The sequence below is a fragment of the Egretta garzetta genome, unplaced genomic scaffold (genome assembly GCF_000687185.1).
Source record: "Egretta garzetta isolate BGI_Z169 unplaced genomic scaffold, ASM68718v1 scaffold797, whole genome shotgun sequence".
Classification (NCBI taxonomy): domain Eukaryota; kingdom Metazoa; phylum Chordata; class Aves; order Pelecaniformes; family Ardeidae; genus Egretta; species Egretta garzetta.
Window position 1 is genome coordinate 531679 of NW_009260172.1, and position 26948 is coordinate 558626.

A 26948-nucleotide genomic window follows, 5' to 3' on the forward strand; every position below is an offset into this window, starting at 1 on the left:
CGTCGGAGCCCCGAAGGGATGCGGTGGGATTTCCACCCGGCCTGGCTGAGCCGCTCGCTGCAGAATGAACCGCAGAGGTGGCTGCAACGGTCCAGTGGCCCCGAGAGCATCCCCAAAAGTAAACTGCTCTCCCGACAGCCCCGGGGCGGGCTCTGCGGCTTTCCGCGGCCGCACGGCGAAGCCGCTCCCTCCCGGGGCACCCCCCCCGGCGCGCCAGCCAGCCGCCCCAGGGCAGGCTGATGCAAGGCTGGGGGGAGCTGCACTGGGGTTGGGAAGCCGCGTCCCCAAAACAAAAGCAGTGGTAAACCAGCAAGTTTAGTAAATGTGGCTACATCCTATTAGCAGCTCCGGGCAGCGCGGCTGCAGCAGCAAAATGAACTCTTTCACGTCTCCAGCAGGTGACTTTGTCATAGATGCCTGGTGTGCGCGTAACGACCTGGGGCAGAGTTACGACACAGTTGGCTTTGTTTAAAACTTCACTGTATGGAAAAAAGGGATTAAGAAAAATCTCAGCTTTTGGTAAGAACCCAAAGCTAAAAAAGTTCGTAACTCGAATTCAAGTTGCAGACAAAGGACTGAAAATGGGACCTAAATGTGTCCCTTAGGCCTCAGGAGCCAGACGGCAAAACCCATCAACTTAATAAACTTAGTCTTGGGATTTGGAAGGCCAGCTCCACTTTTTTTTTTCCTTAGTTTGGCAGTGCTGAAGATAACTGATATTGGTAATCCCTTTTACAATTTACAATCCACTTACTTACAATCCACTTACAATTACTTTTCTTTGTAAGGTAATTCAGCAATAATCTTATTTTTTGAATACTTTAAAAGCTTTCTGATACAACCATAGGAATCAAGAGTATGTACAAGATGAGTAAGATGAAGTTACAAAATTCAATGAAATTGTTGTGTGGTTTTTTGTTACATAAAGCCCTGTAATGATCTCTTTTTGGCACTGTTTCTACTAAGCCATATTTAAAAACATGTAATTTAATGAAAAACAAAGGTAGCTCACTTCTCTCCACATCTGTTCACTGTGAATTCTAAGTCAGGTCTCATGATTATGTGACTAACATATTGTTTTGCTCCCATTTCCCTGCAGAATCAGCATAGCTCAAAGAGAAGGAATTGAAACCTATTCCTTCCTGTGAATCATCACACAAATTGTTTGCAGGACTCCAGTCGATTGTAGATGGAAACCCACTCAAGAGAACAGAGGATTTTTGGCGGTGTGGTTTTTGGTTTTGTTTGTTTTTTTTTTTTCTTTACTGGTGGTAATGTAGAAGCAAACTATTCTGCTTAGAACAGAAAGCAGAGATTTGGGCAAGCTGATCACTTAATTTCCCAGCCCTATCTGTACTCTATCTGAATGATTTCGATATGCAGCTTTAACAGTCATTTTTCACACTAAAATAGTATTACTTTTCCTTTAATAAATAAAGGGTTCAATTCAATTAAGCACTAAAAAAAAATCAGTCCTTTGTCTTCTTCATAATTTTAAGCTGTTTTGTTGCAGAGAGTGCAATGGTTCACCTTGTTTGGAAATGTTAATTTAATCAAAGTAAATGATCACAAATTCCATCCTCTAGAATACATTCACCCATTTATGTATTCTCTAAATTAAATGTTAAATTACCAGAGCAGGTTACAGTTATAATAGCCTTTACCTTAATGCATTTGGGTGGTTAGTTTGCTTCTGGATTTTTCTCCCATTTGGGGACCAAAGAAGTGACCTCCAGCTTCCAGCAGGGAAAGAATAATTCCATCTAGAACATGCTGAGGGACGGAATGAGAAGACAAAAACTCTATAGACTACGGTTCAATAGATACAAGAGTAAGTGGGTATAGGGTCTCTGCCTTCATTAATGGCGGGGCTTTCCATTCTTACCACTTCACAGTTGTAGCAGGCTGTTTTCCCCATTAGTAAGGAAGCCCTTACACCAGAGTTGCTTTTCTACTCATCTTTGTAGCCATGTGCTGGGCCAAATCTCTCGGCCCTAGGATACCTTCAGCATCTTTCTTAGTTCTGGGTTTCAGCTGTCGTAGTTCCACACTGCAGTTACGTTCTCAGTTTGACACTGGCAGAGAAGATGAGATTCCTGACTGTCAAAGAAGTAACCATCCATAATTCAGTTTCACAAGACTTTGCACAAACTCTGAGCTCTTGACCTGTAAATCACAGGAAAGGCTTTGCTTGTCTTCTGTACCAGGAACAGGAAACCTAATTCAGTGTCAGCTGAGACATTTACAGAGCTGTTAATACCAGCAAGTAGAGGAGCACACTAAGTAAAGTATAATATAATTATGCCAACAGTAACAACCCCCCCCCCCCACCTACTGCTACCAAATTCAGCAGCAAAACTTCCATGAGAGTCGAACTGACCCCTAAAAGAGCAAGAAATTACTCAATGTCTTCTATATTTGTGAGCCAAGGCGCTTATAGCAGCCTAGGAGCTTTAGGATTTATATTTAACAGTTTAATATGCTTCCTTCTTTGTTTTAAGATCTCTTTGGGATTTCAAGAATGTTACATTTGCATGTATGCAACTAATATTACTGTCCTAAGAACAAATGCCAGAAGTATTCCCTGTTCAGTTTTCTCCCCCAACTAAACCTAATTTGGCTCAGATGGAAATAGTGGAAAAAAAGAGGTGTGTGAAGAATAAGGCCCACACATTGAGACCTGTGTCAGTGTCTGATTATCAGAACCACTGCATCTCCTCTTACTGAGGTTCATACATCTCCCAGTGGAAACAGGAAAAAATAACTACTTCAGCTTGGTGTGGCCTTGTATTATTTCAGTTCTTGATTCAGGTATGTATGGTATTGTGCTTCAACAGCAGAATGGGCTCAGATGGAGGGTAAGAAAATGCATAAAGAACCATCTCAAAAGCCCTAACTGGATGCTAGGAGAAACATTAAAAACATAGGGCAGAGAAGTACAACTAGCTTAAAGAGAGAATCAAATGGAAACCAAGAACTGTACAGGAAGACCTGCTGATGGGGGAAAAAAGTATTAGAGAGACCAACATTACATTTATTCCCTGACTTCTAAGTGTATGACAAAAACTCCACAAAGGAAGAGAACTGAGAGTTACAAAGGAAAAGGGGGAGTAGGAAAAGAGATGAGATACAAGACATGAAGAAACTGAGGTAGTATCGAGCACAGCAGGAACAAAGAACATCCAACAAGTGACAGTAAAATCCTACAAAAAAACTCGTTTAAGATTTTTTCAATATATGAATTAGTTTATTTTCATTTAGATATAAAAGTTATAAATACAATTAATGTAAAACAGTATCTGATAAAAGACCACTGAATCAGTTCATTTGTCTGCATAATTTGATGGAGACCCAGAGGCCCTGACCCTGTCAGGATCATCTGATGTCAACAAACAGCTTGAAGAGCCACTGCTGACAAGCCTAACTGATGGGTGAGCAAAGGGATGCTACTGTGGCCTTCTCAGCATAGAGAAAATCATCTTGAATTGGAAATTAGCATTCTGCCTTCAGGTCACCCCAACCTAACATAAGGCAGTTTCTTTCAGACAGTCCTAGTCAGAAAAGTAATCAGACAGGTAACAAACTGACTTAGTTTTTCCAGATGAGTAGAAGGAATGCAGAGCCATCAGCCAGGAACTCAGAAGAGCACAACTGGAAAACACTGCCAGGTCTTGTCCCCAGCCTGATGAGCAGGAAGTACATGAAGGCACAAAAAGAGTTCCGTGATTTATGTTCTCTTTGCCAACTGCTCTGCTGGTGAGATCATCTCAAGGCAACGGCTCACCAGCTAATGCAGAATGGGCATCTGAGAGGTGCGCGAGCTGGAGTTCTCAGCATCAATTCATAATTTACAGTTAAATACAGAGTTTACACATGATTACTATAATTTATTTTTCCTGGCAATATCAGAAAATATCTTCACACAGTTTCATTATTTTGAAAGAGCAAGTGATATCTGCCACTGCAAAGACTCCAGAGACCAAAAGCAATAAATCTGGCTCTTTGGAGCTTGAAACAGAGTTAGTCTGCCGACAACATCCAAAGCTGGAGAACACCTATTCTTGTCTCAGTAGAGGAAGAGGGTTTTCCAGGTTTGTCACGAATATGCATAATGGCCATGAAACAGGCAAGACAGTAACTGTTCTCTGCTTTAGTACACAGCAGATGTGTACACTACGAGGTTTACATGTCACACTGTGCAGCAATTCACGCTGATGAATCAAGGCCATATGAATCAAGAAGCATTCCATGCTGTGACCTACAGTCTCCATGTTGTACATCCAGCATTAAAAATGGAACACCGGAAGGACACGTTGCAAAGCCCTGTGATACATTTATTAATTATTTTAAACTTATGGATGCCTTTGAAGACACCTATAATCTCCTTTTGAGGTAACTCCTTCTTATAGTCAGGTTAAAATTATTTATGTAAAACATACTTTAATATGTCATGACTTGAGATAACCTCGTGTTAAAAAAAAGAAATCAGTCACTAACTTATTCCTAAAAATGTAGCAAATTTTATGAACAATGGATGAATTAAAAAATATTTCTGATCAGCTTACAGTCTAGATTCAATTAATTAGAACACTGCTTTTCAGGAATAGTACTGTATACTGTTACAATACTACCTTGTGCCAAATTCAGTCAGATTCTATCATCTATTCAGTCTCATTTTTCACACGGTTAAGAGTAACAGAAACAGCAATGGATATAATATAACCAACTAAAAAGGGAGCATTTGAGATTTGATTGTTCTTTATTTGGTAAAAAGACTGTCAAGGGATATGGAGCAATTAGAATAATGAAAGGGAACTGGACTATCAGCCTTGAAGAGAATCATCCCATCGACTCAGAGAAAAGTGTTTTATTAGAGCCAGTGTCTCATTCCAGCTCTGTATTTGTTGACATTACCTATGGCTACACAGAGCCATAACCTGAATCCTTCTGTGTCTGACAGCTGTAACAGGCATAAAAATGCTACACAGGGCAAAAGAGAACACATGCCAATAACTGTCCTCCTTTTCTGAATTCATCTGATCAGGAACTCAAAGAGTTCCAGATCAGATCAGTAGCATCATCTCCAGGAGCACAGTGGAAGTTCCAAGGTATATGAACACTAAAGCATTATTTTTCTAATCCTAGCTGCGAGGGGTTCCAATCAGTGGGCTAAATTCCTTAGCCTGCTCTCATGCAGCATCTGTTACAAGGATTCTGAAAGCAGAATCAACACCGACAACATCACCCATCCTGTATTTCTTGTTCCCATCACCCATATTTCTTGTTCTTCCACAATGCATAGAAAGACTGCTTAGTCTTGGGACAGTCTCCTAAGATGGTCTACTGTCAACTACCATAATGCTCTGAGAGCTGGTATTTGCTTTCTAATAGGCCTGCAGAAGTCTGTCTTCCAGTCCCCTTCCATCCCCAATGTGCTTTTCATTACTCCACCTGGAACTCTTACAAGAAGATGCAGGGATGGGAGTGAGTTCCATGTTTCAAGTCTGTTGTCTCTCATTCACAGGCCAATTTACTATCAAAGCTGGAGAGTCCAATAGCAAAGGCCTGAAGAGCACAGAGAGGATAATTATAGTCCAAAGTAAACACATCTTCTGCTACACGACCAAACTGCATCACAATGTAGTCAGCTGGGGAGAAAAGAAAGTTTCAGAGATGAACAATTTCACAGTAAAGCAAAGAAAAAAACCCAGTCAATCACAGACAAAAAACAACATGTCTGACAGTCCCAAATATATGTGGTTGGTCTAGCCATCCTTTCTCACCATTCTGTTCTCTATGGTGACTGTGTTATTCTAGACATTACCTTTCTTAGAACCAAAGCTCAAACCACTCTTTTGCTGGGCTGAAGGTGCCATATTAATACTTTTCTTTCCCTTCAGAAAGCTTGCATTTTCCCCCTGTTTTGCTGCAGCTATGGACAGCAGTCTCTGCACCCACCCCAGAAAAAGGGACGCCTTATATAATTTTCTTGACAGCTGAGAAGTCCCCAATAATCCTGAGCTGAATTCCTCCACCCAGCCTCCCTCCTCCAAGAAAAACGTCCTTTTCCTCCCAAACCTCATTAAATAAATTGGGTTCTCCCTGTTTGAATAAGCCCCACACACTCTCCACCAGAGTCTTACGGTCATTGTCATGGACAATCTGGAAGTTCTTCACTGAGGCCTGAGTGACTCTCCCATGGAAGTTTAAAACGTAGGATTGAGTATCATCATTCCAGACTGGAGCCTTGTTGTGCAACTCAATGAGGTTCTCTAAATTTTTGGTTTGCCATTTTGACAGCAGACTCTCATGTTCCTGTTCAGAAGAAAGAAATATATTTATCAGATTTGGAATGGCTCTGCTTTTGAGTATTGCCTCTCTCATATTCTGCACTCTGTCACTTGAAGGGCATTCCCTGTTCAGTGAAACACAATGACAGCACTTAAACTCAGTCCTACTGAAAACTTCCTGCAAGTACCAGGAAGATACTGTCATGGATTCCCAGTCCAAGCATTTCCTTTCACTCAATAAGCTATCACCGTATTTCCACCCAGACAAGAAAGAAAGAGTGAAAGAGAAGGAATTGTGTGCACAGGAAAGGCAGCAATTCACGGGCCACAGATCACTGCCATCCTGCTGGCAGGAATCCTTTATGAGTCTCATAAGCTTTCTCTGATCCTCTTGTACCCAACTTCCATTTCTAACATTCTAAACTTTGAAACAAAGAAAATAATCCACAATTAACCACATAGTGCCAGGCCCTAGAGTGCTTCAGTAGAAAGTCCAAAGGCTGCAGTGGACTGTAAGTATGCCTTAAGTATGTTAAATGTCATCCTATTGAATCTAATAAGTGATGCACAATATGAAAAAGAGAGAAATAAAAACATGAAGATACAAAAAGGAGGTAAAACAGCACATTAAATCTGACAAACAGAATTAATTACAAGGAGCTGCAAATAGTGAGTGAAACACATGACATATGATTTAATTTTAAAATCTCTGCAACAAATAAAATCCAAACTGAAATGATATACGCTAAAACTCCCAAGAAAAAGAATCCAAACTAAAGTTACTTAATTGGAAAAAATTATCAGGAAACAACCTGTTGTGGAGGTCTGACTGATACGGCTATAGTAACTGTTTTAGTATTGTATACAGATATGATAGTGGATTTTTGAGGATAACCTAAATAAAACTTACTGTCCAGTTTAAACTAGTTCCTTTATATCTTTATTTTTATCTTTATTTACTTTTTTAAAGATGCAAAATAACTTTGAGAATTAGCACCAACAAAGTGTATTTAGATTCAATTTTTCCTCCTTTAAAGTGGGGGCAGTATTGCTTAATTGGAGGCACTGCACTACAGAAAAAGAAGACAAAACCAGAGTCAAAGCCCTCCACTGAAAGCTTTGCCAACTTTTCATAACAGCTTTCTGTTTCAGCCTTGTCCACTGTCAGTACACTTGCCTGCTAGCAAAACAGTTGGGAAAATAGGGGAGAAAAATAAATGCAGGGCCATGGAATCATTACTGCACTGATGGGGGAGATGGCAATACCAGTTGAAAGATGATGAATAAACGACCACCTCCAGATACATTTTTCCTGCCCATTCACAAAATCAAACCTTTTTTCCAGGCTCTCATGACTCTGAATTTCCACTCTTGAAGATTTTTTCTCTAACCTCAACAAATACACTCTTCTTCTGCTCGTATCTACTCACAACATGGCTGAAAATATAATTTTCTAGCTTACAACACTGACCATGTCTTTCAGTTGGCACCTGTCATTTCTGCTTTTTGGTCATCTATCACACAAACATAAAACCCACATTAAGGAACCTGAACAATTTTCATCATACACCTTAATATATTTTCAGATACAGTTCTGTAACCTTTTAGCTAGAACGTCCCCCATATGTATGGGAAATCTTCACTAAATAGTCACCAGAAAACTCCGTCATTCTCATGCCACTTTCTCCTTAAAAAATCCTCCTTTTCTGTGATTTCTACAAAGAGACAGACAACCTTCTGATCAAAAATATATTTACTCTCTTGCTACTACACCAGAATACCACCTTATCTATTTATTATCTGTTGTAATTCATATAGCAGCTAAGAATGTAAGCTCCCGGGAGAAGGAAGTTGTTCTGTGTTCATCCAGCTCTCAGCATAACAGGATCCCACTCATGAGGAGGGGTCGTGGGTGCAACAGCAACAACATGCACTAGCCATTGCAATAGCTAAGAAACTAATATTTAGACTGAGGAAAGGATAAGTAAGGATACAAACACTGTTCAGAAGGCTACAAATGAGGTAGAAGGCAAAAGCAAATTAATCAACACCTTTAGGCTACATTGTATATACTCTCCTCAGGACTTGCTAAAGCCCAGGGTATTAACAACCTTGCTCTAAAAAACTCCATCATTAGTAACAGACCTCTCCGAGAAAGTTTTAACCTGTTCCTCCAATCTGAAACATGACCAAACTCCACAACTCACATTTCGTGGACGGATTGGAATTCGCTTGTGATTCATATTCATTCCTGGAATGATCACAGACATTTTTCTGGGGCCCTTGAATCCTAACACATTGGTTTCCTGAAAGACAAGGATAGATGTTATTTTCAGTAAATTAGATACTTCATCTCAAAGACAGCAACACTGAACTTGAATCCACATTTATGTTGGTTTTTAGAGATCTGTTAGCTACAACTGTAGTAGCAGTTATCTAAGCGCAACTGTGTTTAATCACTGAGAAGAGCTTTCTCTTCCATTTTGAGAACTGCATTAAAAAGGCATACATAGTGTTATCTTTTTCAGAGTGCATCTGTTATCCTAATGAAACATTTATAATTAAATCAGACAAGTGCAACTTCCAGGCATCTGAGGCAAAAATGTGCTAAAATCTTGCTAATAAACAAGCCTTAAGTATGATAAAAGGCAAATGTCTTTGACCTGAGACTATATTATCTATATATCACCATTTAGGCTAAAATGTTCCTGAAGAATGAATGACATTCTTCTTTAGGTGCTGTTATTTGTGTTTAAGAGCATACCTACAATTTTCTCTCAAATCACAGTCTTTTATAAATGATTAAGACAAGATCCAGAAGGCAAAGTATTCAGCATCTGTCCAAGATTCAATCTTAAGCAGATTTTCTGAGTACTGCAGGAAACTGCTCCAAGTGGATTGAGTATAAAAAGCAGAGGAGAAAATCTTAGCATTCTCAAACCATCTATTTAATAATGTCAACCAAAATCCAAGGGTCCACTTAAAGTGTTCTGTAACAACCTCAGTGATATCCTTGAAAGTTCCCAAAGACAAATTAAAAAGCCCAAATCTTTTAGAAGTACTGTTTTGATTGATAGAAGTGATACAGCTTCTCCTAATCTGCTAGTGCATTTTGTGGACAGAACAAAAGTCTTTGGAGTTGCAACCTCTATTATTTCACTTCAGAAAATCTAGGGGCACATATGAGAATGAGGGTACTGATTTTATTCATATATAAACTTTATGAACTTCTTGTAGACAACAGTTCAGAAATCTGAAAAGCTGACTATATATTATCTGCTGCACTCATTTTAACACCTTGCTGTGTACAGTTAGGTAGGGAAATGAAGAATCCTGTATACAAAGAAAATATACAGTGATAATTCTGTAAACAGGCTAGTACTGAAATTACCACATCAATTTTTTTCTCAAGTGCCATTAAGATCAACAGCAAAAACATCAAGATCAGGCTCCAGTAGGCTAATGTACCTGTAAATTTCTACTGCTGTAGCTGTGATAAAAGTAAAAATCCTTCCACTTGACTGGCCGTCATTGTAAAGAACCTAAAATTTTACTCAAACTTTAGGACTGGAATATGAAACAAGGTGACGTGCAAACCCTCACGTAATATTAGAGTGTCCACAAGTGACTCCTCACTCTGAAGCCTAGACTGAGGCAATCCACAAGACCAGAAGAAGAAAACATCTCTAGCACAGAGCTAGCAAATCACAATTTCCCCTGGAATGATATCCTTACCAACAGCAAGCTGCTACTGAAATAATACCACCTCCTTCCTATCCACCAAAATGGCTTTGGTTCTGCAAAAAATACCTCTATTTCACAGGGTAGTCCCAGTTCCTTCTTAGTGTCCACCAGATACCAGCTGGGCAAGAGGCAGTTCATGCTGCATCTGGCTCCATGCAAAGTTTACATTGACTGGCCACACGCCAAACGATAGGCCAGGTAAGAAGGTCATCAGGATGTTAGTTTGGGTTTCTCTCCCTCCCCTAACATTGATTTTTTTTTGTTTTTATTAAACTTGTAAGAACTTGTCTTTGAGGCCTCTGCCCTTTGCTGTATCTGGTTGAAATTGGCCAGTTGGTTCAAAGTTAAGTGAGGAAAGCTGCCAGGCAGGATGATTTTGTAAGCCCCGTTTCCTCAGCAACCAGGCGTCAAAAAAGAAAGGGGCAAAAGGGGAGAGGCACTACTTACATAACAAATAGCTGCAAGCTCCTGTCTCGTATGAGCCTTTTCCACTAGACCTTGTGCCTTGACTGGGCTAACTCCATGGTCATAGACTGTAAATTTAGTTCCCATGAGGTTTGACCTGATGTCAGGTTATGGAAAGACAGAGAAAGAGAGAGGCATCAGTGGAAAGTTTTGTCATCTTCTGAAGGTATTTGTACAGCGCAGTGAAAACACACATCTCTTCCTGTCTGCATCTTCCTATTGCCATTGCACCAATGGTAAGGTGCTTCTGCTAAGTGCCCATGGTGAACTGAGCCTGCAACCTATCCTGGGAAAAGCATTGAGACAGAATTCCTTCTCTGAATTGCCACAGTGAATGGTAACGCTGAAGAAAGGCTGCCAACCCAGGTGAATACAGATTATATTAAGCAGGACAATGCAAGTTCATTCTCTCTGAACTGGTACCAGATTGCTATTTATAACCCCAGCTCAACTAAAATGAAAATCCAGTCTCTCCTGTCTGTAGTTTTCATCTGTGATTCTCACCTGAGTTTTCCAATGAAACTTTCCCCTTCCCGGGATAAATCAGTTGGGTCAATTGATATGAGGTAATTGGAAGTTTTGCTCTTTTTTCGTTTTCTCCCTGCAAGAAGGAATGTCTGGAAATACAAAACTTTGATCAAGACTGGAGCTTTGTAAGAATGCACAGGCATTGTTAGACATTGCTATCCAAACCTTTATCTCTCCATTCCCACATCCATTTCCCTTTTTGTTCTGTGCTGTTACTGTCTTTTGTTATGCTACTGTCTCCACAATTTTGATCTCTTCTGCAAGTGAACACCTTGAAATCCTATTCCTCCAATCAACTCACTCAGCAGTCTAGATTTAATGCAGCTGTCCTTTCTAGTCTTCCCTCCTTCTCTTCTGGAGCAGCTCAGTCTCCCTGCTCTTCTTTATCCTTGAAATTTTTATACTTTTAAAATTTAATCTTTCATTGTATTGTGTCTTTTAAACCTGCCAATTCCCTCCTTAGTGCCCTGGCCAAATGTAAGCTGTCCTCATCTGCATGCTGGCTCTCCTCATCTTCTGGTTTCTTACCAGAAGGTCTCCCATACACCAAAAATATTCTGCTGCAGGAGTACAATAGCCAAGATACTGTGTGCTGCTTGCAATACCTTTCTGTTGTCATCCCTTTCCAGATGCATGTAATAAGTAGGGAAGAGGCCCCGGTCCATTCCCTTCTTATCTCTAGTGATTCGACACTTGACTGTAATACCACGGGGTGCAGGGCGTAATGCAAAATCCTCCAAGTTCTCTACTTCTCCCAGCTGTGCATCTGCCTGAGGGGATGGACTACAGGAAGCACCTGTTTCCTGCAGGAAGAACCATCATATTAGCAAATTAATATCAGATCAGAGGCTCTGGTATTCCCTAAGAAAAGAAAGGTCTGTTGAAACAGAAGATCTCACGTCTCGAGAAGATATTTGGGAAAGGGAAGTTAAACAAGAGACTACCTGTGTTTCTCTGAAGAAAGTGGATGAAGACTTTTACTCTGTAGAAAGACTAGCCCTCCAAGGGGAGGGGAGAAAAAGTACCCATTAACCAGAGATGAGTGAATTGCTAGGAAGAGACAAATAGGATGAGACACTATAAATATTCTAAGCAAAGAGCCTCTCTGCTTTTAGAACTTCAAACACTCTGTGGGGAATAAGGCAGCATGGTAAGCTGGACTGATGGATGCTGCAGTAAAACAGACTGGGATTTTTGTGACTGAAATGAGCACTGAGATTATGTTCATTCAGAACAGTAGCAGAAACGGAGCAAGCTGACAGTGGAACCATCTCAACTAAATGCTGGAAGAACCTTAGAACAATGTGTACAGTCAGGATGCAAGTTATGGTCACCAAAGGAATGGGAATTCTAATGGAAATCTGGTATAGGTCATTAAGCCATTTTTTTTCTTAGAGGTAGATGAACCCTATATATTGTAGAACCCAGGAGATTACTCCCTTACTGGGCCTTGGAGATGAGGTTGCTGGTTTATCCCCATTCCCGGGTACAGCCAGTAGAAAGTCTAAGTGAATACACACAGACACACACATACACAGATTTGAAATTTGCTAGTGGCTCTCACTCCACCCCCCTCCAGCACACCCCCCTGCCTAGTATCTCCAGCAATTGGCACCCATAGCCCAGTCTCGCAAGTAGCTAACACCCAGACCTCTTGTACTAATCACCCACTAGTGTAGCACAACATACACACAGTCACCTCACAAATATATTCACATGGGTCTTTCGAATAGTAGCATGGACTTTTAAGGCTGTCCATCACCCATGCCCTTTATCTGGTCACCAGCTCAGACCCTGGGTCTTCCTGGTGCTGGTCTCTTCCAACTCACTGGCTAGTTCAGCACATAGTTCGTCAGCATACGTACGTTATGTATGTATCTCTCTCTCTCTCTCTCACACGCACACACGAGAACACATTCACACAGGAAATAGTTAGAAACAGAGTTTTAGAAGATGGTAGGACACACTGCAGTAATCAGGCACAAGGCTTGGCCAGACAAGCATACTATCTTGCAGCTGTTTACATGCTTCTGGTGCCTTCTAACCCCTTTAGTCCCTATTTTCCTATGCTTATTACTCCCTGATCCACCTTGACCCCTTTCTTTTCCCTCTTGAGTCCCTTCCCCTAAACACCCTGTAAAAAGTTTTGTCCAATCACAGAATTCTCTGTTCCATCCCAAAATTCTGTTCCTCCTTGCATCCCACAATAACTGCTATAAACCTTCAGGCAGTGATGCCTCTTAAGTCTGCATGGCATTTCAGAGTTTCTCTGAGTCACCTTGGTGGATTTTACACCAGAGACAATAGCCTCATCGGTCTCCTTTGAGGATCATAGGAGTAGCTGATTCATTGTGTTCCCATCTTCACTGATTAGGCTACTTGGGTTCCTCTGCCCACCATTGTTCCTTTGATCATTACTAGGTCTTTGTTTAACTCAATGGCCCTTCAATCACAAAACCTGATAATCATGACCTTCCTCTGCCCTCAGGGATTAATATGCTAGCTACTGTAGTTGCAACTACTACATTTTAACCCAGTGCTCAAGGGGTTAGTACTAAAATCAAGCATGTGCCTAACCCTTATCAGAAATGGATTTCAAGACACTTACTGCAAAAGATTTCTCACTAGTTGCAGAACTAGGCCTCTCAGATTCAGGATACTGTGAATGAGATGCTGGTCTCTTACTAGCTTCTTCCTCTTCTGTGTCCTCCTCATCAAAATTCAAACTGCCTGAAATTCCTGTCAGAATAGAGGATCAAGCAGGTAACCTTGAAAGAAGGTGGCATAAGTTCATGGCATCAATTATTCATATATGAGTCTTGCATAGCTATTCTGCTCTCACTCTTTTAATTAATTTCTGTTGTTTCAACTGCTGATTTTCTTTATGTGCTATATGGCTTCCTGAGCCTTGTAATTCAAACCCCCCCAAGTGACACTTTGCAGCTGTCACTGTGCAGATGATTAAGTAGCTGTCAGGCTTTTATTAATGCATATTTTACATGATATTACATGATGTAACCTATTTTGCTTAGTATGTGCTGTCATTTAATTAATCTTTCCTATTTTCAAGCAAAAAAGCCCTCTATGTCTTAAAGAACTAAAAAAGGAAATCCAGATCAATATGCTGACATCTATCCTGTAAGTTGGACTTTGTACAGTTTACATCCTTTACCATTTCCCCTTAGTCTTATACACACTGAAATGGAATATAATAATTTTTCAGTAAGAGCCCCTCTTATTCTTACATCAGTAGCAATAATTCAGGTCTCATGAATACTACTAATGATTTAATTTTTAAAACAGAAGCACAGACTGAGTAGTTCCAGGACTTGCTTATTTAATCTTAACCTAAGCAGAGTTACATAGAGATGACCATGGGTATATACCTAAAATAACTCTGGAAAACGACATTTATAAAGAGCTTCCGTACACATCACTGTTTGGTGTTTCCTTCCACTTGGAAGTGCATCATTTTGTTCTGTGATTCCATTCTTTAATTTGGCTGTAGAATGGAAAGCACATAAAGCACTACAGAAAATGAACACACTCAGCCTGCTAAACTGAATTATTTCCTGAGAGACAATATTATAACAGTGCTCCAACATGGCACTGCATAGAAGGGACACTGATGGAGGTTCTTTGTCTCAGATGAAACAGAAAAACGTAGTCTTAATAACCTGTCAGTAAACTCCCCAAAGCACATTTGGGAAGAGGAAAGGCGTTAACCCTAATACTCTGGCCAATTTCAAAATTCACTGTTTATATTCTACCTCCACTGATTTCCCCTGAAGTTTCAGGATGTTCTCCCCTGCTTCCTTTCCTAACTCTTGGGTAATGTTGCTATCCATAGGTAAGCAGCTGTTGCATCTTACAACTGAATGGAAGTATTTCTACATATGGTAGTACCTTAATACATGAAGTGTACTGGAAACATTCTGGGAGACAGGCTTTGCAAAATAAAAACAAGCTATGTACCATATTAAACACTAGCCATTATTTTGCTGCAAAATGCTTAGGCTGCATGCAACAAAAACTGTTTCCTGTGGTACTGGCAGCAACATAAGATACTTGGCAGACAGAAATGGACACTCCACTGGGAAACAACTTAATGGGATATAACTATTGAATATAAAACTCTAAAATTGTTGATTGTGACAGCCTCTGACTTGGGAAGAACACGTGTCCTGTTAGTCTCCTAAACAAGTTAAATTACGGCATTTACTGGCTATAGAGGGTTCTGCTGTTGTGAAAATATTCAATCATCATATCCAGATATAATACATCTGGAAAAAAAGTACCCTGAACTTTAGCAAAATCTGAAGTATAGCCTTTTGTCACCAACTTCCTTAGAAAGGCCAGAAACAGCACACTGTCAAACCTTTAAAACATAACTGATCTGTTCCAATTAATATCAGGAGAAGGAACGGCAGTTCTGCATTTCTGCATGCTGTAGGATCTACTAGCTCTGCATTTAAAAGTAATTTCCTACAGACACTTGTTTCATGATTCCTCATATTTTTTAGGTTCTTTAATGCTACTGAAAAAAATTATTGGAAGATGAACCCAAAAAAGACCTTTGCCCATTATCAACTCTTACCTCGTTTCTGTAAGATTTCTTGCAGATCTGGCTTGCCTGCTGTGTCTGTTAGAGACTCTCCATCATTTTCCTGATCTGCACTGTCTTTTGTTTTGGAAGATCCAGCAGAGAGAGTTTGGAGCCTAGTCCCCAAATCCTGCACTTCTGATTTCAGGAAAGCAGCTGGTCCATCAATGCCTGCAGGACACAATGAAACAAAATGCTAAAGTCTATTTTTTGCTGCTGAAGACACATCTCAGGACAGTGGTTCTTTTAATCTTCCCTTGCTCACGCATCCCTTTAAAGTCCTGAGGCATACTTGTTCAACTTTTGTCAGAAGACCTGGGGGTAGTCAGGCCTGACTCTAGTACAGACCACCTATTACTTTAAACATATCAGGCATCAGTTTCTCCATTTATAAATATAGTGATTGTATCTACTTTTTTACAAGGGCTTAAGCAACTAAAATTAGTTGTATTTGTCATGCACATTGATATCCTTCAATCTATTTATGGGCAACTACTCTTTTCTTTTCTTTTAGGTTCCTTATTTGCTCCTGTGCCCATGAGCGCTCTACAGTGAACACCGCAAATCAATTTGATAAAAGTATCTATAGCCGCAGGCAGAAAAAAATGTAAATAGATACTCTATCTTTTTGGTAGAAACGAATTTCCAAGTTTAAATATGCAACACAGCTGCGTACTGCACTTCATAACTGATGGAGACATCTTGATGTCATGATCTGGCATAATACTTAATACACATTTGTGTAGCACACAATAGTTAAGTGTAGTTCCAGCTTTAGATTTCTTGCTTCCCCACTGTTTTCCTTCTTAAAACCTTACTGCTTTTTCTGGTAATCAGATTTCTGACATGTTTACTGCTATTATCACTTCTTAAAAGGATTTGTTTGTACTGAAGAAGCTTCAGAACTATGGAAGCTAGTGAGGGAGCAGCTAGTTCTCTTTTTTTTTTTCCCTTGTAGTTTCAGTTCTACTGAAGTCTCCTAACTTAGAAGTTATATAAATCTTTCCCCTTGCTCTCTTTTTGACTTAAAAGTGTTTGTTAACAGATGCTTTCTCCCACCTGATTTTTAACATGTAAATACTACCGTCCACATCACCTCTCCCCTCCCTATCCTATGATCCTGAAAAACAGTTGGAGAACAAGAAAAAATTTCAAAAGATGGGATAACATAGTTCCAAATGTGATCTTCAAACCAGGTAACACTGGTTTTTTTGGGGTTTTAAAATTCTACTCTACGCATGAATTCCCTATAAATATTAAAGTGGTGGTATAACATCCTGCAATAGCATGCATCTCAAAATCTTAGGACGTTTTCTGTAACTTTCTTGATAGGCTCATGGGATCCTGGCTCTCATAAACTACTTCTGACACTTCCACTGGAATGTAGGGGTTTCCTCGATGCTCTTTTTTCCTCCCTGTGACATGGAAGCCTTAAGGCTCTCACTACTGTGTTTGTTTTTACTCCTAACAGAATGGTCACTATTTTACTGTAATGTTTTGAGACCACTGAGTTACTGCTTTGGCTCTGATATCACTTCATGCTTGTGACTTTCTGGACCACTATAGCTTGTTTGTCATGTTCCAGTTGTCTCCCTGAAGCCCAGAGAAAACAACAGATGAGGTAAAAACCAGCAAGAACCTAATTCAGTATTCATGAGACTTCTGTGTTGCTCTTCTCTACTTTATCATTCAGTCATATCCAATCTTGAGATGGAGTATACCATGATACCATGAAGAAAAGTACAGGCAGTCACTACTGGATTATTTCCCTTCTTTATCCTGCAGCTTCAGAAAACTCTCTTTGGATTTGCGTCTCTCTACCTTTATAGAAGTTCCTAACCCATTTCTGTAGTTCTTCTTAGCCTAACATAAGGGAGCAATTACTCAAAGGCACATGAAGATTCTGAGCTGTCACAAAATTCAAAGTAACGTTTTTGTTTTTACAGTTCAGTATTGCTCAACCATACTGTACTACAATTCTACTTTTGTACATAGAAAGGTATGTAATCACTCGAACACTGTCACAGCAATGTAGGTGCCCATCTGTGACATAAAATGTATGCACTGGCATTTTGGGGAACATTGTTGCAATCAGGTTGATTACTTACCATGTAGCATAACATCACTGTGGAAAGGGGTAGGAGTTTCTACTAAAGGAGTCTGCTCCTCACATGCTTTGGGCTTTGACCTACGCAGCTTTGCCTCAGGATTTGGTTGTACCATCAAGGGATCAAGACGTTTCTTCTTCTGCTTCTTCTCTAGAAGAGCTCTCTGAGAAATAAAGAAAAAGCATGAAATAAGGATGAGTAACCACATCCAGAGGCAGAAACTATGCCTCAGCCATTGGCAATGACATGTCACTGATCGGGATCTCCAATAAACCTGAAATACTCTTGTAATCTCTTATAAAAATCCTAGACACAGACACCACTGTGTCTTTGGAGTGAGACATTGCCTTTGATTCTCCACCCATTGTTGATGGGTGATGTGGACACCTGATTATTTTCTGATCTATCTTGAGACCATCAGCAGATAATTTTAAGTCCTTTCATCCAGTCTAAACTGCAGCAATCTTTAATATAAATAGATAAATTCAGCAGTAATTTATAATGCAATATGAAACATTTCATGTTTTAATATACAGCATGTTCATGCAATTTTATTACTCCATGCATCCTACTTACAAAATAGCTCACAAGGACCCTCTGCTCTTTCAACTGCAGTTACGATTGAATATGAAACATCCCACCATTTAGGACAATAACTTCCTATGCATAGAGGGAATGTATCATTTTTCCTCCCTGTTTTGTACAATTAAGCTAACTTTGTATTGAGACAACTATCTCCAAGACTATCTGAAAATGCTAGAGTAAAGATTAGAGCCCTTGCCCTACGCATTACATGGCAATTAAGTCTTTTACTGTATTAGCATAACATTCTAAAAATCCATAATCAGAGCTCATTCTGCCACCGCAGTTATAAACGCTGTCATGGTGCAGCAAAAGCAGGCCAGGACTTGCAAAGGAAAAGGTTTTTGTCTCAGAAGATATCATCTTATAGGGACAACTCAAAACAAATACTTCCCAGAAACCAATGTTGAGAGATAAGACTTGGGGGAGGGGGGGAAATTACAGTCATTAAAATAGGACTGGATCCAGTAAAACAAAAACTGATCTACCTTGCAAATTTTTTCCATGTAATTAAGGATTGAAAGAATGGTAAATCCAAATGTTAAAAAATAAAAATTACTTTTCCAAGATACATATACATTTGATGTTTATGATTTCCTACTAAATGAGAATAGAAACAACTTCTATACTTAAATCAAGGCAAATGGGGACATTGCACCATTTTAAAGATGGCCACGCTTAATCCTAAAAAGTTAAGGTGATGCATGAAGAAGAAGGAAAAATCATATTATAATATCCTGTAATGCACCACTAGGCAAGCAATGTGCAAGCCCCTTGCTATAGATGCAGTTTATCCACGCCTGCTTCTTAGTTACCTGAACACCCCCTGAAAGTTGTTCCTGATGATTAGAAACCCTTTCTCCATCAAATTCTTTTCGGTCTCCAAGGATCCATCAGATAAACAGTACCACCAATTCAATCCACTTGAGACATAGATGCCTGGAACCCTTTCCTCTCCTGTTATGCTTTTTCTCTCTCTTGTCAGTTCTTTCCTCTCCTACTAGGCTTTTTATCTTGAGTGAGGTTAGTTTCTCAGGCAATCTCTCCCTGAGGAATTCCAACACAACTCAGCCCTTGGTCCTTTATTCTTTCTGCTTTTCAAGCACTTCCCTTAAAAAAAAAACAGCCCCAAAAAACCTCAAAACAATAACCTTTTTTATTTAAGCTCATAATTACACTTTGAAGACTGGACTGCAATACAGGTAGTGTTTGTTACTGCTGAATTATTTGCAAGGATTGTCCTGCAAGGCAAAAATTACACAGAATTCCAAAGAGATTATCACATTGCTCTAAAAGAAGAAAAGAAAAATAAGTAGTAGAAGTCAAATTCTTAGAAAATGCTAATTACAGATAAAATTTGTTTTCTAGAAAGGTAGTCAGACCCTTTCAGAAGAATTTACATTGGTTTGTGTTATTTGTTTGGTTTTTAAATCAATGCTGAGGAAAAGTAAAAAAAAAAAATCGTGATAATTTATAAATCTCCAATATTTTAAATAAAAGGAGAGAAGGAAAACAAGAATCGAAACACTATACTCAGAATAAGGATTTGAGAACAATTGTTGCCAAGGCTTCTATACCTGACAAACAGACAAGAAAAAAATAAAACAGACAAATCCTAAAGGCAGTAAGAAAGTACACAGCTACTGCTAGAATGGGAAATAGAATTTGGGATCAATATAGGATATAATAACTTTCAGAGTAACTTAATTGGTTATTCTATTTAGATGAGCTTTTTAAACATTGCACTGCTCACCAGTCTAAAAAATTATTTGTTCCTATTATAGTACATTCTGTTTCACCAAAGAGTTTCTAGGACTCACCAACTCAATGGGATCATATTGGTTTATACTGAAACATACAGTTTACTGCTGGTAGATGTGACCGACCTTCTTGTAAGAACTTCAGGATAATCAAAGTGACAAAACTTGATAGTAGTTTAATTTCTTTTAAAAAGGCTTCTCCCTAATACTTTGCTGGATGAAAAAAAAATCTGCAACCCACTGACAGGACAGATAGTAGCAATTCATTTTGTCTACATAAGGTGGCAGAGCAGCCTCACCTTCAGTACTATGTATTCTCTGACTCACTCCACTAAGATGAAGTAGAAAAAAGGAAACTGTATTTTGTTTCGTTTTGTCTGCTAACTAGTCTTTTCCTCCAGCTCTCTGTTACAGTAAAAATTCATATAATGTTACAGCAAAAAATTTAGACAGTTCATGAACAGGACACCAGGACATATAACCTGTGAAATAACAGATATGGATTATCATGATTTGTTCGGGATTTTGTGAACTCCATGTATTAAAATACTTTCAGAAGCATTTTCTTTGCACCACAGAAAAGTGTAACATCAGAATACAGGATGATTAAAGGATCATAAACCACCAAATCCAGTTCTAATGAGTTTCCAACAAGCTAAGAAGTCAGATGTGTCAGATGTATATATCATAGCAGACTAATAAGAGAACTAGGTTAGTATTCTTTCTACAACGGTGATGAACAGGAAGATGGTATATAGGAAGGTTCCAACCACTCAACCCTTGAAGGTGCAATACCATACTACTTATTATTTGGCATGGTCCTACCACAGTAGGCCATGTGGGATGGATCCTAGCTCTGAAACGTCCTCTTCACTCTTCCAGCTCCTCCTTAGTTTATGCTGAGGCAGCAGTGACAAAGCTAGCGAGGATGGCATTAATGGCACTTCGCGTCAAGAGTAAGTACCATACCAGGTGCACCTTCAGCTTCACACTGTTAACCTGCAGGGAGATGGCAGCATTGCATTTGAGCTGCAGGTGCCTCAAAAGACATGGGAACACCACCTACTGCTGGGGAAGTAAGCACTGCCTGAACAGCCGCACACTCTCTCCTCAAGGAAAAGGCAGCAGGCTAGATAAAAGCATCCTGGCACACAGAGCTGGCCCACAGATGGAACTTGATATCCTGCATTATTATATATAATATCTTAATGCAATTACAGGATTTCCAAACCCATAATAAAGATGGGTGACAGGCATATGTCTTTGCTGTGGCAAATGCGGATTCCAGATGCTCTGTATGGCCAAAGGTTCTAAACATGATCCTTCTGGATTAAATCATTTTGCATTTTTTATCCCAATTCCTATAAAGGCTTAGGACAAATTAATCAAGCGGGGCATCAGCTACAACCAGCAATGAGTCTGTCGTGTCTGATAGTGATCTCCTCTTGGCCTCTGTTCCTTCAGAAAGCATGGTACTTATTAATGTAAAAGTTAAAAGTAGACTTTAAAAGGTAGTATTCAAACCTAAATATACAATCCTAAATCAGAGACTGTTAGCATTTCTCAACAAATCTCATTTGCAAAGAGGGGAGGTGGTGTTAAGATATATTTTAGTGACATTTTCTAGCTGTTGATTTTGCAGACAATTGCAATCTCAACCAAATCCAAGAAAGCAGGAAACAAAATTACAAAAGGGTATGAATTCTTTAAACTCACCTCTTCATGACTCAACTGACAGCCGCTCTGAGGAAATTCCACCCAGCCCAGCAGCTCTGTTTTGGTGGAACACCAATGCATCCCCATGGCAAGGTCTAAAACTAGGCATACATCAACCACAGAGCCTAGCACTAGGAGCCAGGGATTAATACCAGTTTATGACCCAAAGCAACAGTCCTAAAACAGACACTGAGGTTTGTCACCAAGCAGTCATACCACCCCTAGTTTTGGAACTTCTTACTGAGTGGCTTTGGCACTAAATGCTCTTTTACTGATTACTTGAACTAATGATTTTTATTTTTTTTTTTTAAACAAATGTTACTGGATAGCTTACAGGTAAAAGGACTACCCTAGCTTCCACAAATATGATCAAAGATAAATTTTACTCCTTGGCTATGAAGTGGTTTAGGTAAGTGCCTATATACACACAGATAAAGTTGCTGCTAAATCCACTGTGAAGCGAACTCAGACTAGAAATAATGAACAAGTTCTGGTAAAAAGGGTTATTATCCACTGCAACAATTCCCTGAAGACTGTTACATCTGGATTTAAAGATCCTCAGCTGAGAGAGCGAGCTTTTCTAAAAGACATACTTTAGTTTGAACACAGATTAATTTAATGCAAGACAGTGATTTGAGTTCCATGTGAAATCATAATGATCTCACATCTTCTAATCTATTTATAAGCATTTAAAATTTCACAGAGGAAGAATATTAAGGATGGGTACTTCATTGCTTTTAAGAATATGGCATCCAGCAAACAGCACTTAAAAAGCTGAGACCTATAACCTAATATTCAACAAATGCTTGGCTGTAAATGTTTTCATAGTAGGAAACAAAAAAAGTCAAAAGATGCTGGAAATCTTTCTCAACAACAGTGTATGTGTATTGTTCTATAGCTTGGAGTAACTTTTTCTTTTACTTTGATTTGACAATTCCCTGAAGTCTTCCTCTCTTTTGATTAATTTTGCATTGTGGTGACTCAATCCCCATGAAATGAGAGGACGTATGAAAAATAAATGTATCAAAGACATCAAGCCTACAAGCCACAGAAAGGTTGACTTAAACTAACAAAAGCCATGAAAATCTTTAAAGAAAAACGTTAGCAATGAGTTCTTCTTTGACCAAGCAATTTTAGCACTTCACCCCTATTTCTCAAGTCTCTAGATGGCTTATGTTTGTTTTCCTATACTTATTGTTACCAGCTTCAGCACTGTAATTTACCTGATTCTCTAGTTTCAGCTGTCGTAGTTTCATGCTTTCATCCTCAAAGATGCTGGGAAAGGGAAAAAAACAAATTAATTATTTCTAGTAAATAGTTTGCATTGTAAGAGCACAGGATATTCACAGACATAACTTCTATCCCATGAGAAAACCAAGTTACAAGGCATTAAAAAATAAAACATACTTCATATTCTGTCATACATAGGACCAAACTGCAGTTCAATCACCGTAGTAAACTATTCTGAAAACATTTTGTAAATAAAAAAGGCTTCACTACTGATCGATGGATTATGAGACACTATTGAGGTGGGCTATGAGACAATTTTTATCTGAAGGCTTAACATAGTTCAAACTAATTCAGTAAAGTCTCTGCTCCTTCGTAAAACATTCAATTCCAAATTAATTCAGAATTTTAGGTTTTGTCTTGGAGTCAAGCCTACACATTCTCTCCTTCTGCCAGACTTCCCAGAACTACTGTTAATACCTGAGAGAATCTATATTTGCAACACCTGATATTAATTCCTAGAGATGAAAAAATAATTATTTAATGATTTAAGTGTTTTATAGATAACTTTCATATGAACTCTAGTTTTTCGTTCTAAGTTGTATTCCACATAGACTTCCAATTTCCTTTTGTACCATAATGAATTATTACATAAAGTTCAATTTGGAGCATTTAACCCTACGAAGGGGAAAGGTTAATTGACAAGTAAGTACATATTCTGCCTACCACAATTGTGCTCTTTCCTCCTACACAGCTTTGACAAAGACCTCTCTGGAAGTGAGAAAGCATCAGGAGGAAGATACTTAATATGGGAAACAGACAAACATCATAAATTTTATTGATGGCAATACAGCCTTAGGAAGGACAACTGGAGACATGAAGAGAGATGGGGAGAGAGGTGGGGTGGGGTGTCTGCAAAACACATACCATGGAAATTGGGTCACAGCACACAGAGCTAACAAGAGGAGAAAGGGCTCAGAGTCCCCTTAACCCCTAGTAAATCCATAATTGACACAACTTCCAGGCAAGCAAATGACAGATCAGAGGTCCTTACAGACAGACTACCCTAGATAACACAGGGCCTGTTCTGGAAGGCTGAAATGTGTAGAAAAGTGTTTCATATATGCCATATATAACAGTTTACATACTCTAAAATTGATGCTTACTGCCCAACTACTGGTATTTTAAAGCAAGTTACCACTGCCATTGTTTTTTACTTTGCAGCTTTCCTTATTTCTATAGGTTTTTTCTAATGTATTTCAAGTATCATCACATAACAAGTCTAGGACCAGAAAAACACCTTGCTTCTAAAAATTGATGTTACTCCTCACGTGGACCAGCAATACATAGCAGCTCGGATTCAAAAAGAATGGAGGGCCTGGAAAAATTAATGTCTTTCTTGAAGAGGGATGGAGAGCTATTGCATGTCCCCACAGCAACAGTTAGAGTAACACACTTGTCTCTACCTGAAAACATCCACAGTTTAAGAAAGAAACATGCAGACACATATCTACTGGGTGCAGCAAGATATACATTAGTTGCCATATGAAACTTCAACATAAAGTTAAAATGTGACATGCTTTTTATTTAAAGCATAGGTGATGGAAAAGGCCATCAATGGCAAAGTCCAAACAATGCTTGAAAGCTCCAGTTAAAATATGACCCCCCCCCAAAAAGCAGGGGTGCGGGGGGAGAAATGTTTCTTTTCTTTTCTTACACCTACTGACTTCAGAAATAGGTGGCATTTGTTAACTGCAGTCAAGAGTTTGTTATAAAGCAATCTATGTAGTCTGATGAATATTAGTTTTATGGACACATTCTTATATAATTAAAAAGAAACACAAAGGTGTCCTATGTAGATACAAGCTACTGTCTGTGGTTTTGTTGCTTTTCCCAATGGAAAATGCATCCCCAACAATTTGAGTCTCTTCTTCAGAAAATAAAAAGAAATAAAAACACTACCACTTTTGGAAATAAGTTTCCATTTTTCCTGGAAGATGGCACAATGCTGAAATATTAGGCTTCACACATGTGCCTTGTGGAAATCCTCAATGAAAATTATTTACTTTGTATTTTTAAATTATTTTCTACCCACACTGTACTAAAGTTACATAACATCAAAGACCAGTCTGAAAACTGTTGGAACAGGACCATAAAGCAGACTACACGATGCTTCACCTCCAACCGCTTAACTCAGGCTCAAACATGGCTGAAATACATAAAGATTCTAACAGATCACAGAGCCTGAGAAAGCAAAAGGTAAGTGTTCTCTTTTACAATTTACTGTTACACAGTAACACAGATTTATACAGACCAAAATCACCTGATAGCAGGCCACAAAATGAAAGCAGCCATCAATCCTTCCCATTATAAAGTGCAAGGATTCATACAAGGAGCAAAATAAAAAGAAACAAGTAAAGCCAAGAGCACTGTGGCACTGTAAATAGTACCTAAAAAAAATAAATTTAAATTTACACTATTTTTATCGACTCCTTCTGCAACCTTCCTTCCAGCACTTGGTCATCGTGAAAGTGTAACATAATAACCAGGCAAAAAAGAGCTTCCCACACATACACACTCTTCAAACCTTTTTCTACCCACCGCGGACCTTACAGGAAAAGGCTGTGCCAGAATCACTCCCACAGCTCACCACTAAGGAATGCCCATAGTCTGCAAATACAGCTGCAGGCTGCTAACACGAATCCTCCTTCAGATGGACTGACTACACAGACCAGTACATCTACGTGCCCTTCGGACATGCCCATGCAAAACCACTATGCTCTTCGCTATGCTTTTCTATTTGAAGGGTTTACGTGCAGTAAGAGGAATAAATATTCCAGTAGGAACAGGAAAAATAAGCAGCATTTCCATAGCTGCAACAACACAGTCCAAAACAGGAAAAAAAACCAATCACCAAACCAGCCGTCCATTTACCTTTGATAAATGAGAACTGAAAATATTCAAGTAGCCCGTCACGATCCTTTTCTTCCCAGCTGCTGCAGAGAGCAGACCACAGGAGACCCTGCCCACCAACTCCTCTGCTACATTTATCAGAATCCACCAGCTCTCATACTAAAGCTGCATGATGGGCACATGCCACAGAGAAAGGAAAAATGACACAGAATGTAACATAGAAGCGAAGACTAATCATTATCCAGATTACAGAAGAAAAATGAGACTGGGAAAGCAACTATTTAACAAAACCACTCAACTGAGAAAATGCAACAGCTTGTCTGAATGTGGGAGAAGACAGCGAGACATAAAGGGTTTCGCAGATCCATTCCTCCTCACAGATCCATTTCCAGATTCAACACAGTCCAACATGAAGCAAAATGTTTTATTTTTAATTGATACCACCTCAAATTACTGCTGAAATCAGAATTAGCATTGTTTTCATATCATAAGCAGAAATTAAAGTGTTGCAATAAATGACAAATTTATTATGGTTGTGTTTATTTGGTCTTTCCTAAACATTTTCAGAATATCAAACTAACCACAGTGAAGAGATAACTCACAAGTTATTTAACAGAGGGTCATATATGCAATTAAGGCTTCATTTTTATGCACTTTATTTTCACTTCTGTGAAAAAGGCACACGACATCTATTACCAGCTCTTTCAGAACGGACATACTATTTTTCAATAACACTGTAATTTTGGAATTACAAATTATGTTGTAAAGCATACATATGGCAAGACAGTGTTAACACTATGTTCTAAGCACTTGGCAGTAATTACCATTGAATCAGTCAAATACAAACTCACAGTATAATGCAACTCTGAGAATAATGAAATACCCTGATATTAAAGCAAGAGGATATAGAAAATGGGGCAAGGAAGCAATCAATCCATCAGTCTGAAAATGGTCTTCCCATTCTGCCCACACAAGGTCCACACAAGAGAGAGGATTCTGAAGAGCTGAAGAG

General features: G+C 39.1%; 1 protein-coding gene across 1 annotated transcript; it reads right to left on the bottom strand.

Annotated features, from left to right (window-relative positions):
- Nucleotides 1-3448: 3448 nt before the first annotated feature.
- TULP3 (TUB like protein 3) lies at nucleotides 3449-23076 on the bottom strand. The gene is made up of 10 exons (XM_009641730.2): nucleotides 23020-23076; nucleotides 17739-17901; nucleotides 15625-15801; nucleotides 13636-13766; nucleotides 11633-11830; nucleotides 11004-11116; nucleotides 10482-10596; nucleotides 8498-8596; nucleotides 6144-6315; nucleotides 3449-5648 (listed from the first exon to the last, which is right to left on the bottom strand). The coding sequence occupies exons 1-10, from the start codon at nucleotides 23050-23052 to the stop codon at nucleotides 5515-5517; spliced, it is 1335 nt and encodes a 444-aa protein (XP_009640025.1). The 5' UTR covers nucleotides 23053-23076; the 3' UTR covers nucleotides 3449-5514.
- Between the last annotated feature and the right edge of the window lie 3872 nt (nucleotides 23077-26948).

Bases quoted from the DNA above. Each gene is read 5' to 3' on its own strand.
- TULP3 (XM_009641730.2), bottom strand. From the start codon at position 23,052: ATGAAACTACGACAGCTGAAACTAGAGAATCAG. The intron at 17,902-23,019 runs GTAAATTACAGT...TTTATTTCTCAG, and splicing joins AGCTGAAACTAGAGAATCAG to AGAGCTCTTCTAGAGAAGAA. The intron at 8,597-10,481 runs GTAAGTAGTGCC...CTTGTCTTTCAG, and splicing joins AGCTTGCAGCTATTTGTTAT to GAAACCAATGTGTTAGGATT.